Source organism: Budorcas taxicolor, chromosome 20, assembly GCF_023091745.1.
Source record: "Budorcas taxicolor isolate Tak-1 chromosome 20, Takin1.1, whole genome shotgun sequence".
Lineage (NCBI taxonomy): Eukaryota > Metazoa > Chordata > Mammalia > Artiodactyla > Bovidae > Budorcas > Budorcas taxicolor.
This window is the reverse complement of record NC_068929.1, coordinates 36999922-37014823: the sequence shown is the minus strand read 5'-3', so window position 1 is coordinate 37014823 and position 14902 is coordinate 36999922. Positions and strand designations below refer to the sequence as shown.

General features: G+C 42.4%; 1 protein-coding gene across 1 annotated transcript in view; it reads left to right on the top strand.

Moving 5' to 3' along the window:
- Positions 1-14902, top strand: part of C7 (complement C7) — a 57681-nt gene that overhangs the window by 29865 nt on the left and 12914 nt on the right. The window contains exons 10-14 of the mRNA XM_052659043.1: positions 673-839; positions 2025-2253; positions 4894-5065; positions 7186-7273; positions 12498-12630. Of these exons, the coding sequence (XP_052515003.1) occupies positions 673-839; positions 2025-2253; positions 4894-5065; positions 7186-7273; positions 12498-12630 (789 nt within the window). The remainder of the gene's footprint in view (positions 1-672; positions 840-2024; positions 2254-4893; positions 5066-7185; positions 7274-12497; positions 12631-14902) is intronic.

The window sequence follows — 14902 nt, the reverse complement described above, 5'->3', positions numbered from 1 at the left end:
CAGAGTCCATAGTTTACATGAGGGTTCTGTATATTCTGGAGAAGGAAATGGCAACCCACTCCAGCATTCTTGCTCGGAAAATCCCATGGACAGAGGAGCCTGGTGGGCTGCAGTCCATGGGGTCACAAAGAGTCGGACACGACTGAGCAACTTCACTTTCACTTTCTGTATATTCAGTGGGTTCGGACAAACACATAATGACCTGTAAACGTTATAGTGGGCTTCCCTGATGACTCAGTGGTAAACAATCTCCCTGCCAATGCAGGAGATGTAGGTTCCATCCCTGGATCTGGACGATCCCCTGGAGTAGGCGATGGCCACCCACTTCAGTATATTTGCCTGGGAAATCTCATGAACAGAGGAGACTGATGGGCTGCAGTCCACGGGATTGAAAAAGAGTCAGACACAACTTAGCAACTTAACAAAAATCCGCTATAGTTTCATATACAGCTATTTCACTGCTCTAGAAGCCCTTCAAGGATCTTAAAAATCCACTAAAAATCCCTCCTACTTGGCAACCACAGGTATTTTTACTGTCTCCATAGTTTTTCCTTTCCCAGAACGTCATACAATTAAATGGATTGTGTTAAAATACTTGATAGACTTTCAATTTCATTTTCTCATTCTCATTTCATTTGTACATCTGAACTTATTTGATTTTTCCTTGAGTAGAAAATGAGGGCAATTTGTTGCGAGGGGTCCCATCTGTCAGAGGAGGACGTCCTGGCTTCTCGGCTGGCCTTAGTTACCTGGAGCTGAACAATCCTGCTGGAAACAAACGTCGATATTCTCAGTGGGCAGGATCTGTAACTGATCTTCCTGAAGTCATAAAACAAAAGGTATGTGATGTTCAGTGCTATATGGCGGCCTGGATGGGAGGGGAGTTTGGAGGAGAATGGAAACATGTTTATGTATGGCTGAGACCCTTTGCTGTGCATCTGAAACTGTTACAACATTGTTAATCAGCTGTACTCCGATAAAAACTTAAAAAAAAAAAAGGAAGAAAGCACCAGAAAGCAGTCATGTTTATTTGCACTGGGAGAGTGAAATTAAATCAAGGTGGTTAAACAGAGAAGGCTGTAATTAGCGTTTTCTGTATCCCAATTATGGTTTGTATAGTGAAATGAATGCATACATAATAGGAAACAGAAGGTTCATTATCTTGTATGTCCATATTTCAGTTGTAAAGGTTAAATGTCTTGCAAATCCCGAGAGAAATTAATGCTAAAATTTGCATTTCTAGCATTTGATCTAAATTTGGTTATGCTTTCCTGGTCCCTGATTCAGAGGAGTTATAGATTCTTTCAATAGGAAGGTACTTAGGCTTGTCTAGTATTACGTTTGGCAGATCATCTTTCTTCCTATACCCAAGGTTTATTGGTTCCTGGAGTCATGCAGGTTAGTTCTAAAAAGATAGAATCAATCTGGCTGGCAGAATTTTAGGATGTTTTATTGGTACAGTCAGTTCTTGTATAACACAACATATGTGTTCCTAAAATTCAGAGTGAGGCAAAACTGCAATAAAGACCACAGGGCTTATGGGGAAAATGGTGTTAGGAACACAACACACAAAAACTTGATCTGTGATGCTCATAAAAAAAAAAAGACAGGCACCAATAAAAACAGCTTCAGATTTATACATGTTAACTTGTTAAGAAATGCATAGTCTGCAACAAACGGGGTGCATCATCTTGAAGAGAACCTGAATCCTGCAAGGGTGGAAATGTGTGGTCTTCAAAATAATCTTTTAATAACTAGAAAATGAAGGTCCTATTGGTTTTAAAAAAAATTTATGCATTCACACAAGATGCAAAAAATATTCCTTCCTTATCTGGGTCTAGTTTTCCCTAGGTTTGTCTTATAAAGAAGTGGGCTGCTTTCTTTTTTTATTTGAAAAAGAAACAGTTGGAATGAAGATGAGTGGCTTTTGATTTTATTTTAATGGGGTTGAGCCAAAATGCTGAGAGGAAAATCTTCTTATTAAAACTCTGATTACTGACCATGTGATGTCTTTATCTGTGTAGCTTACACCTTTGTATGAACTGGTCAAGGAGGTTCCCTGTGCCTCTGTGAAAAAGCTATACCTGAAACGGGCCATCGAGGAGTATCTGGATGAATTTGACCCCTGCCATTGCCGGCCTTGTCAAAATGGTGGCATGGCCACTGTTCAGGGAAGCCAGTGCCAGTGCTACTGCAAACCAAACACGTTTGGTGTGGCGTGTGAGCAAGGAGTCCTCCTAGGGGATCAAGCAGGTCAGTGTGCTGCATTTATGGAGGCCACTTTCCCTCTGGCCTCTGAGATTGTGCTTCTTCATGTATGGATGTAGGGGGAAGTCCCATCAGGCTTTGAATCTGACTCTCCCTCTCTATGCCACCCCCAGATTGTAGCTAAGGGTCAGGGCCCTTTGCTGTCTCACTGATTTCCCCATCTGAACTAACAGAAAGTGTTAGTTGCTTCAGTTGTGTCCGATTCTTTGTGATCCCGTGGACTGTAGCCCGCCGGGCTCCTCTGTCCATGGGATTCTCCAGGCAAGAATACTGGAGTGGCTTGCCAATTCCCTTCTCCAGGGGGTCTTCCTGACCCAGGGAACGAACCCTCGTCTTCTGCATTGCAGGCAGATTCTTTACCGTCTGAGCCACCAGGGAAGGTTCTGAACTAACAGACCTGCCTTCAATCCTCCACTCTCCATTAGAATAGACTTATTGCCCAAAACTTGTTGCATCCTTCCATGGTCATCTCAGTAAAGTTTTGTCTTAACTTAGGTCTACAGAGCTTTCGTCTGCACTGACTAACCTTTCTGGTGGCAAGCCTTTGGAAACACCACTGTTTTTATTTTCCATTATGTCCCACCAATTAATCATTCATTCGCAAATATTTGTTGAACAACAGCTGTGTACTCAACAGAGCATTTGGTGCTTTAAGTGTTTAGCACATGAAGTTGACTTTATGAGTAGACAAAGTATGAGACGATTTGTGTATATTTGTTTTTATATTTATTTATGTGGCTCTTTCATCTCGAAACTCATTTCTTAAGGTCAGAACTGTTTGCTTCCTTTATTCCTGGAGCCTGACATAGGGCTTGATTCATGAAGTCACTTAATAAATAAATGTTTGATAAATGAATGAATAGATGACTAAACCATGGTTGCTTATAGACAAACATCAAGAAAGCATCTTTGCCTCCTAATATCTTCCCAAGTGACCAGGCCTGATAAATTAACATACCACCTCTGTGATTCATTCCTTTGAAGGGTTGCTTTACAGCTGTTTGCTAAACTGGAAGCTCTCCCTGCTGGTGAGGAATGGAGTAGCAATCATAAAACATCAAGCTCTTATTACCTACTATTAATACTGATGGCTCAGATGGTAAAGAATCTGCCTGGAATGCGGAAGACTGGGCTCGATCCCTGGGTTGGGAAGGATGAGGGCATGGCAACCCCTGGATGAGGGTATGGCAACCCCTGGATGAGGGCATGGCAACGCACTCCAGTATTCTTGCCTGGAGAATCCCCATGGACTGAGGAGACTGGCGGGCTACAGTCCATGGGGTCGCAAAGAGTCAGATATGACTGAGCGACTAAGCACACGCATGCACACAACTCAATTTCTAATTGTGGAGGAAAGAGTAAGGAAGATTGGGGAAAATTATTATACAAATTATTTTAGTTTCGGTGTCCACAATACTGAGGAGTGAGAGTTAGGGGAGAGATGGGAAGAGGGATGTAGCTCACACAGTAGAAATAGCTGCTGCTGCTGCTGCTGCTAAATCACTTCAGTCGTGTCCAACTCTGTGTGACCCCATAGATGGCAGCCCACCACGCTCCCCCGTCCCTGGGACTCTCCAGGCAAGAACACTGGAGTGGGTTGCCATTTCATTCTCCAATGCACGGAAGTGAAAAGTGAAAGTGAAGTTGCTCAGTCATGTCCGACTCTTAGCGACCCCATGGACTGAAGCCTGCCAGGCTCCTCCGTCCATGGGATTCTCCAGGCAAAAGAGTGCTGGAGTGGGGTACCATTGCCTTCTCCAACAGAAATAGCTAAGAAGCAGTAAACACCCTCTTCTATTAGCAGAAAATAATGCTTTGAGGAAGTGGTTCCTGAGATTAGTTTCTAACTTGGAAAGCAAAGTTCTTAGTATATGCTTCAAATTCTCTCTTACCTCCCCCAAGGAACATGATGGGGAAAATACTAAAAACTGTGAGACAGGAACCAGCCCTGAGGTGGAAGGTGGCCAGGGTGAGTGTGGAGGTACCTGCAGGTTAAGTAGGATGCTGACAGGAGGTAGACACATTTCTCCTACTTGCATATTTCCTCGTGTTATACAGCTCCAACCCTAGGGTGGGCAACCTGGATACCCAATAGACTATGTTCTTCTGAGGCCCAATCACTGCTTTAACAATAGGACCTTATGTGCCTTTATTGAGAGACTGTGAGGTGATAAAAAAAAGAGCCTGGATTCAGCTGTAAGACCGAGTTACTGTCGGGATGTGGCACCCAGCTGACAGTACAGCACTGGACAGAGCATTTAACTGTTTGGTTTTGGATTCCATGCCTATCAAATGAAAATGTTCACAGACCTCTTGGCCACCTCCATTCATTCTTGTGAGAAGTAAATGAATGAAAAAATGCATGTGGAAGTGCTTTGAAAATGTAAAATAATACACAAATTTAAGATACTGTTGCAAGAAATTTGTTAATGCAGTCTTAATATGGACAATCCTAGTCAGTGTGCCGGGACAGTCTGGCCACTGTGGAAGACCTCAGTGAACAGAGTGAAGGGAGTACACTCCGGATTGTCCCCTTCCTCAATAACCACTTAGCAGAAGGCTTAGTATTAAGCTCAGAAATCTTTCTCTCCAAGTGCTCTCCAAAAAATCTCTCTTTATTTGCAGGAGGGGTGGATGGAGGGTGGAACTGCTGGTCCTCTTGGGGTCCCTGTGTTCAAGGGAAGAAAACAAGAAGCCGAGAATGCAATAACCCCTCTCCCAGGGCGGGTGGGAAATCCTGCATTGGAGAAACCTCAGAAACCAGGCAATGCGAAGACGAGGAGCTGGAGCATTTGCGGTAATGGAGTCCAGACCTCCTGGCAATTACATAAAACTCAATGCCCTCTGCAGAAGCATGGAATACGTGATGGCTGCTATTGAAACATTTAAACCCTACATGATGATTTTATCAGGGAGTGCTTGGTTTTTAACACTGGGGTCAGCTGAATGGGAGAGGCATGTGGGAAGTAAGTATCACTGAGAGTGCCTTGACACCTAGATGCCATTCCTCTATTCTTTGGTCTAGATGTGTTCAAGTCACTCAGTTGTGTCTGACTCTTGGCAACCTATGGAGTATAGCCCTCTGTCCATGGGGATTCTCCAAGCAAGAACATTGGTGTGTGTGGCCATGTCCTCCTCCAGGGGATCTTCCCGACCCAGGGATTGAACCTGCACCTCTTACATCTCCTGCATTGGCAGGCAGGTTCTTTACCACTAGTGCCACCTGGGAAATCAGCTGGCAAACATATGAAATCTGGAAGGAGGAGAAAGCTGCATTCAGGGCACAGATTTCTGGGAAGATGAGGGTCTCTGAGGGAGCCTTGGCCCTAGCGGGTATATTTCCTCATCCACAGACATAAAGCTGGATGGACAGGAGCCTCCTAAGGAAGCTTTGAGAGAATTCTCACTCTTGGTGCTCAGAGAGAAAATATCCTCTTCCTCCTTAGTACAAAAAGGAAAACTATGCTTACTGCTTCACATTTCTGAGTTTCGTCAGTTGTGACAAGAATATAAGGAACTTAGCTCAGAAGGAGGTGACATTCAGAGGCTATTTGTAAGGCTTCCCTTCAGATTTCATGTTCCTGGAGTGGAGTTAATATTGGTGAAAGAGTGACCTCAGAGGCACCACTGATAATCATTGCCTGATGATGGATGTCACTGTTACCATGATTATGATGCTGAAAACTCAGCCTCTCTGTGCCAGTGCCGAATTAAATCTTGCAGACAGTGTTTTCGACTCAGCAGCAGCAGCAGCAGAAAAGGATAGCTTTATTACTGTGCCAGGCAAAGGAGGACATAGCAGGCTCCTGCCTCAAGAAACTATGTGTCCCAAGCCCAGAGGATCTGCTGAGGGGGGTTTGTAACAAACGTCCAAGGGCGGGGTCTCTGACAAGATCAGGGTGTGTACTTGGCTTGCACTCTCTTCATCTCCTCTCAGGTGATGATGGGTCTCCTTAGTCTTGCCTCAGCTGTTTTCTTGGTTGCTTCTCCCCTGATTAGCAACTATTTAAATTTGCCTGTAGGGAAGGTCATGGAGGCTGGAGTCTTGCCTATAAGAATCAGGGAACAAAAATAGGCCTCCCTGCCTGGGAGCCCCCACAGGGACCTGTTTGAATTAAATTATTTTGAGCTCCACTTGAGATTGCCTTGGGAGAGGTAGAAAGAGCGTAAGTTCAAGGAGCTTACAGAGGCTGAGGTGGGTGCATGTCATCAATGGGCATGAGTCTGAGCAAACCTCGGGAGAGGGTGAAGGACAGGGAGGCCTGGCGTGCTGCAGTCCATGGGGTTGCAGAGAGTCTGACATGACTGAGTGTTTGAACAACAACTGACTAGATGAGAATCTAGTCCTGGTATGTTTTCCTCTATAACCTTGGACAAGTTACTCAGACTTTCTGAGGCTTTTCCCACATATCTCAGGGGGTTACTCTGCATGTGAATTGAGCTGAGGCACATTTGTAGAGCATCTGCCATGGTGCTTAGCACATAGTGAGCACTCAGCCAAAAGTGGTTATTTTGTGTTATCTCTCTTCCACAATCACGAACTTGAATTACCTTATTTTCAATAGAGAATTAATTCTGTGTTTAAAGTATTTAAGAGACAGACAGTAGGAGAAAAGGCAGTGTTACATGGATGTCCTCTAGAAGTCATATAAGGATGTGTGTTGTCCAATCACTTTTCTTTCTTTCTTTTTTCTTTATGCTTATTTTCTGCACTACTGACCTGGTTGGTATCTTTTGGAAGCCCAAGTTTGTGTTTGTGTCATGGATGCGATCAGATATTTGGTTCTGAGAATGACAAAAACATCACATCACATGATGGAGTCCCTTCAGATGCAAATGAAACATTCACTGTAGTGTAAAATATTAACAGCAGAAAATCCATCACATTAATTATGTTTTATTTCCTTTTCCTTTCAGATTGCTCGAACCACATTGTTTTCCCTTGTCTTTGGTTCCAACAAAATTCTGCTCATCACCTCCTGCCTTGAAAGACGGATTTGTTCAAGTTGGTTATGAAAGAGATTTTTTTTCTTTGCATATCCTCTCTGCTCTAAGTTCTAGCTCTATACTGATGTTCATAATCTATTTCCTCCTCCTGTGATGAAGCAGTGCTAAAAAACGTTTTATGTGTGCATTTTAGTTTTTAATCAGTGAGGGGTTTAGTTTGTGACTTTTCTTCTTTGGCCCAAGGTGATCAGAATTCTGCAGAAGGCAGTGTGTTTCCTATGGTAAGGGAAATCGATATCATCACCCAATGAATTAGAAATGTAATCATGCCAGAGGGCTGCTAAACATTTCCATTCTGAACATGAAAGTCGGAATCTATAAGCAAGGTTTTCAATATAGAGAACTGTCCATGTTTTTTCCATTGAAAGGAGTCGTTTAAAGTTTTTCATAACTACCAGGGCTGGGGTGAAGCATTCTGTTTATTCCAGGAGCCAGTGAGACATTTAGCCAGTGTCTGGTGAGATATGGGTCATTGTACTTTGAGCAATTTTCTTGCTCAGGAAGCAACACGAGTCATCTGCCACTGTCATTTGGGAGAACTTTCTTGCCTTTGGAACCGTATTAATTCATACTCTTCTCACTCCTTGATATGATGAAACTTTGGCTCCAAACCCCAGTAAGTGTCTCTTTGTGCTCACATAGGAGTTACTGTTCATCAGGATGTTCTCAATGCCACCAGCAGTGCTTGCTCCATGACAGTTTCTGTCTCTCAAATGCCAGGCCCTTGAACATATACTCGCTGAGTGTCGGCTGAAATGTCCCCGGATGTAGGTACTATTCAGAGGTGTGTGTGCTGTCTTTAGCTGCAGTGCATGTGGTGACCTGTAGAGGACTGGAGGTTCTAAACACTCCTGTGGACTGGCTACCTCACAGGCACCCAGGGAACTGAACAATGGATTATTACTTGACCTTTCTTCTTTTTCCAAGCCCCCCCCTCATTTTTTAAGTTTGGGGTAGAGCCTGAGAATCTTTTTTCTTTGTTTTAAAATTGCTGCTAGTGATTCTGACAGAGATGGCTAGGTTTAGACACTGCTGAGTTAGACTTTCTCATATAGAGGTCCCTTCTGCAGGAAAAAGGCTTAGGGACTAGAATCAAAGCAGATTAAATATCTTTCCCTATTTTCTGCAAATCTCAATGCCAATCTGGGTGCTGTGTTTCCTACCAACTCCCATAATGGAGGCAGAATGGATCAGGATGAGTAGGACTTTGAGAAGCAGGCTCCATAGAATTTTGTTCTAATGCGAACAGCACAGCTGTTCCAGCTGCAAGTCCTCTTCCAGGCCGATTTTCTTCACCATCCCCTTGAGTAGCAAAGAACTAAAAGGATAAAGAAAGGCACCAATAGAGAAACCAAATAAGCATGACGACTCTCTCAAGGCTCAGACTTCAGATTCTTTCTTGCTTCACCATGAAATCTCACCTCTTGGCATTATAGGCTAATGACATGTCCTCAAATCTGACTCAGCTCCAGCAACACTTCCCTTACATGATGGGGCAGGGGAGGGTGGTGGGCGAAGAGCAACGTTATGCTTCTCTTAAAAGTCATCAGTGGGAAACTCAGACTTCCATGAACATGTTGATAAGATGTAAACGTTTCTCCCTGTTCATAATGGCTTTTGTTGGGTGTGATTGCCTGTGGACAGCCCATAACACCTCACTAGGAAGAGCTGACTGACAAAGACATTTCTAAAATCTGATAACAGACTTTCCTGGAAGTAAAAGAGGAGTTACTTGGGAAGTATCCACTAAAATAATTTTGATAAAATGTTTAGTACAGTGCTTCATTTGGGGAGCAGTCAATATATTATAGTACAGTGGCATTAATATCTTTATGTCAATTAATGATGGTATCAGTCAGTTCAGTCAGTACAGTCGCTCAGTTGTGTCCGACTCTTTGCGACCCCATGAATCACAGCACGCCAGGCCTCCCTGTCCATCACCAACTCCCGGAGTTCACTCAGACTCACGTCCATTGAGTCAGTGATGCCATCCAGCCATCTCATCCTCTGTCGTCCGCTTCTCCTCCTGCCCCCAATCCCTCCCAGCATCAGAGTCTTTTCCAATGAGTCAACTCTTCACATGAGGTGGCCAAAGTACTACTGCAGTTTCAGCTTTAGCATCATTCCTTCTAAAGAAATCCCAGGGCTGATCTCCTTTAGAATGGACTGGTTGGATCTCCTTGCAGTCCAAGGGACTCTCAAGAGTCTTCTCCAACACCACAGTTCAAAAGGTTCAATTCTTCGGCACTCAGCCTTCTTCACAGTCCAACTCTCACATCCGTACATGACCACAGGAAAAACCATACCCTTGACTAGACAGACCTTTGTTGGCAAAGTAATGTCTCTGCTTTTCAACATGCTATCTAGGTTGGTCATAACTTTTCTTCCAAGGAGTAAGCGTCTTTTAATTTCATGGCTGCAGTCACCATCTGCAGTGATTTTGGAGCCCCCAAAAATAAAGTCTGACACTATTTCCACTGTTTCCCCATCTATTTGCCATGAAGTGATGGGACCAGATGCCATGATCTTCGTTTTCTGAATGTTGAGCTTTAAGCCAACTTTTTCACTCTTCTCTTTCACTTTCATCATGAAGCTTTTTAGTTCTTCTTCACTTTCTGCCATAAGGGTGGTGTCATCTGCATATCTGAGGTTATTGATATTTCTCCTGGCAATCTTGATTCCAGCTTGTGTTTCTTCCAGCCCAGCGTTTCTCATGATGTATTCTGCATATAAGTTAAATAAGCGGGGTGACAATATACAGCCTTGATGTACTCCTTTTCCTATTTGGAACCAGTCTGTTGTTCCATGTCCAGTTCTAACTGTTGCTTCCTGACCTGCATATAGGTTTCTCAAGAGGTAGGTCAGGTGGTCTGGTATTTCTGTCTCTTTCTGAATTTTCCACAGTTTCTTGTGATCCACACAGTCAAAGGCTTTGGCATAGTTAATAAAGCAGAAATAGATGTTTTTCTGGAACTCTCTTGCTTTTTCGATGATCCAGTGGATGTTGGCAATTTGATCTCTGCTTCCTCTGCCTTTTTTAAAACCAGCTTGAACATCAGGAAGTTCACGGTTCACGTATTGCTGAAGCCTGGCTTGGAGAATTTTGAGCATTACTTTACTAGCGTGTGAAGTGAGTGCAAATGTGCAGTAGTTTGAGCATTCTTTGGCATTGCCTTTCTTTGGGATTGGAATGAAAACTGACCTTTTCCAGTCCTGTGGCCACTGCTGAGTTTTCCAAACTTGCTGGCATATTGAGTGCAGCACTTTCACAGCATCATCTTTCAGGATTTGAAACAGCTCAACTGAAATTCCATCACCTCCACTAGCTTTGCTCGTAGTGATGCTTCCTAAGGCCCACTTGACTTCATATTCCAGGATGTCTGGCTCTAGGTGAGTGATCATATCATCGTGATTATCTTGGTCTTGAAGATCTTTTTTGTACAGTTCTTCTGTGTATTCTTGCCACCTCTTCTTATTATCTTCTGCTTCTGTTAGGTCCATACCATTTCTGTCCTTAATCGAGCCCATCTTTGCATGAAATGTTTGCATGAAATTAGAGATGATGGTATCTCGAATTTTCTTGAAGAGATCTCTAGTCTTTCCCATTCTGTTGTTTTCCTCTATTTCTTTGTATTGATCGTTGAGGAAGGCTTTCTTATCTCTTCTTGCTATTGTTTGGAACTCTGCATTCAGATGCTTATATCTTTTCTTTTCTCCTTTGCTTTTCACTTCTCTTCCTTTCACAGCTATTTGTAAGGCCTCCCCAGACAGCCATTTTGCTTTTTTGCATTTCTTTTCCATGGGGTTGGTCTTGATCCCTGCCTCCGGTACAATGTCACGAACCTCAGTCCATAGTTCATCAGGCACTCTATCAGATCTAGTCCCTTAAATCTATTTCTCACTTTCACTGTATAATCATAAGGGATTTGATTTAGGTCATACCTGAATGGTCCAGTGGTTTTCCCCACTTTCTTCAATTTTAGTCTGAATTTGGCAATAAAGAGTTCATGATCTGAGCCACAGTCAGCTCCTGGTCTTGTTTTTGTTGACTGTATAGAGCTTCTCCATCTTTGGCTGCAAAGAATATAATCAATCTGATTTCAGTGTTGACCATCTGGTGATGTCCATGTGTAGAATCTTCTCTTGTGTTGTTGGAAGAGGGTGTTTGCTATGACCAGTGCATTTTCTTGGCAAAACTCTTATTAGTCTTTGCCTTGCTTCATCCTGTATTCCAAGGCCAAATTTGCCTGTTACTCCAGGTGTTTCTTGACTTCCTACTTTTGCATTCCAGTCTCCTATAATGAAAAGGACATCTCTTTTGGGTGTTGGTTCTAAAAGGTCTTGTAGGTCTTCATAGAACCGTTCAACTTCAGCTTCTTCAGTGTTACTGGTTGGGACATAGACTTGGATTACTGTGATATTGAATGGTTTGTTTTGGAAACAAACAGATCATTCTGTCGTTTTTGAGACTGCATCCAAGTACTGCATTTCAGACTCTTTTGTTGACCATGATGGCTACTCCATTTCTTCTAAGGGATTCCTGCCTGCAGTAGTAGATATAATGGTCATCTGAGTTAAATTCACCCATTCCAGTCCATTTTAGTTTGCTGATTCCTAGAATGTTGACGTTCACTCTTGCCATCTCCTGTTTGACCACTTCCAATTTGCTTTGATTCATCAACCTCACATTCTAGGTTCCTATGCAATATTGCTCTTTACAGCATCGGACCTTGCTTGTATCACCAGTCACATCCACAACTGGTTATTGTTTTTGCTTTGGCTCCATCCTTTCATTCTTTGTGGAGTTATTCTCCACTTCTCTCCAGTAGCATATTGGGCACCTACTGACCTGAGGAGTTCCTCTTTCAGTATCCTATCATTTTGCCTTTTCATACTGTTCATGGGGTTCTCAAGGCAAGAATACTGAAGTGGTTTGCCATTCCCTTCTCCAGTGGACCACATTCTGTCAGACCTCTCCACCATGACCCGCCCATCTTGAGTGGCCCCACGGGCATGGCTTAATGATGATGGTATCAGTGTTGTTAATTAGGACTGTACAGGAAAAAATGATTTTATGGACTGTTTTCAAAGTGAGCTATTTGAATGTAGGTTGCCTAATGGTTACAGAAGTCATGGTTTATAGGCTGAATATATCTAAAGAAACAATATATTAATGCAAAAGAGATGTATTCTTTCTCTCTCCCTCTTTTATTTCTATTTAGGATGAAGGTGCCACATTTCCTGTTGGGAAAAACATAATGTATACTTGCAATGAAGGATTCTCTCTGGTTGGAGACCCTGTTGCCAGATGTGGAGAAGATTTGCAATGGCTTGTTGGGAAAATGCATTGTCAGAGTGAGTGGCCTTGGTTGCGGTATTTCATTTAAGAGGAGTGGAAGGGAATAAATCAGAAATAATAGCTACTCATCATATGCTCCTGTCTTGATCTCTCTCTCTCTCTCTTTTTTTTTTTTCCTGAAAGGCTCATATGATCCCAATCAGGTTTCAGGAGTACCTTGAAAAAATCCTCAGCTTTCTGTAGTTGCTAGTGGTCCTGTTAGATGAGGCACATTTTACTACATTTTTATTCCTTTTTTTTTTTTTAAACTCTTTTTTTGGCTGTTCCACATGGCATGTGGGATCTAATCCAGTATCCCTTGCATTGGCAGCATGTGACTACTGGAATTTTAACTACTGGACCACCAGGGAAATCCTAATTGCAATTTTAAAGTTTCTGGGGTAAATCAGAATAGGTCAGGGAGCTCAGTTCTAGCCAGTTCTCAGTTCTAGTCAAGACATTCTTCAGAGTTAGCAGGGATGTACTACAATCTACTTCCTCAGATGCTTTGGATCCTAGTCTGTTTAGATGTAGCATCTGAGTAAGTGCTTCTGGATGTCATATCCCCCTAACACTGTTCTCGGGTTTCCATCTCAGCTGTACTACAACATAAGATTCTGCAGCAGATGATTAGACAGCACTACTGTGATGTATTTTTCCTATATTGATTCTTCTTCTGTGCTGTGTGAGGAAAGTCTGAGTGCGCGCACATACATTTTACTCTCTTGGGTACATACCTATTAGTGAAATATCTGAGCTGTCAGGCGCATGCACGTTTAGATTTGGTATGCTACCAGTTTTGGTGAAGAATCCACTTGCAGGGCAGGAGACTGCTTGCAATGCAGGCAATGTGAATTCAATCCCTGGGTCGGAAAGATCCCCTGGAGAGGGAAACGGCAACCCACTCCAGTATTCTTGCCTGGGAAATCCCGTGGATACAGGATCCTTTCGGACTACAGTCCATGGGGTTGCAAGAGTTGGACATTACTTAGGGACTAAGCCACCACACCAGTTTTCTAAGTGGTTGTACCAATTTACATATTGGACAGAATCCAAGAAGTCAAGATTGCTCTGTATCCTCACCTACACTTGATAACATCTATCTTAAAAATTTTTTTTTTAGCTATAGTGGTGAATGTGTTAGCAGTATCTTGTTTTTTAATTTGTGTTTTAAAATTTGTATTTCTTCTGATGACTAATGTTGTTAAGCCTGTTTTCATGTATTTATTGCCATTTGGATACTTTTTTATGATGAAATGGCTGTCTAATCTTTTGGGCATTTTTTTCTGGCGGTTTGTTAGTCTTTGTCTTAATGACTTGGAAATTCTCCTGTTTTCTTCGTCTCTGTCTCTCTGTCTCTCCACCCTTGAGTCTTTCAGAAGAAATAGGATATCAATACTACTGAATAGAATGTATTAATAAATATCCCCTAGCTAGGAGTAATAAGGCTAAAAGTCGATTCTTTGAAAAGATTACTTTGCTTTAAGAACTTCTTTTTCTTTATTGTGTATCTACTGGTGAGGAATTGTCCCACTCTTTGTTCATCTGAAACATTCTTGTTTTAACTTTACTTTTGAAGGATATTTTTACTGGGTAAGGAATTATTGTCTTTAAACCTTTTAAAGATTTTTTACATTGCCTTCTGACTTCACTATTTTCTAGTGAGAAGTCAACTTTTAGGTTTATTATTTCTCCTTTGGAAATCATATACTATTTTGGTCTAGATGTTTCTAAGAATTTTTTTTTTTTAGAAGCAACTCTACTCTGATGTGCCTAAGTGTGATTTTCTTTGTCCTGGTTGATCTTCAAAGCAGTTTTTAACCTATCCTTTCATGTTTCTTGTCAATTTTAGAAAATTATTCACCTTTTTCCTTAAATATTGCTGTTTAATTCTTGCCCATCTCTGCTCATGAGACATAGATGAGACATTTTTTACAATGTATACACATATACATACGTGTATATATATGTGTGTGTGCGTGCTACATTTATTTCTTTTTTTGCTTATTTTGGGATCTTAGTTACTTGAAAGTGAAAATGTTAGTCACTCAGGTGTGTCCGACTCTTTGCGACCCCGCGGACTGTAGCCCGCCAGGCTCCTCTGTCCATGGGATTTTCCAGGCAAGAATATTGGAGTGGGTTGCCATTCCCTTCTCCAGGGGATCTTCCTGACCCATGGATCAAACCTGGATCTCCCGCATTGCAGGCAGATTCTTTACCATCTGAAACACCAGGGAAGCCAAAGCCCCTTAGTTCCCTGACCAGGGATCAAATCCAGGCCCACGGCAA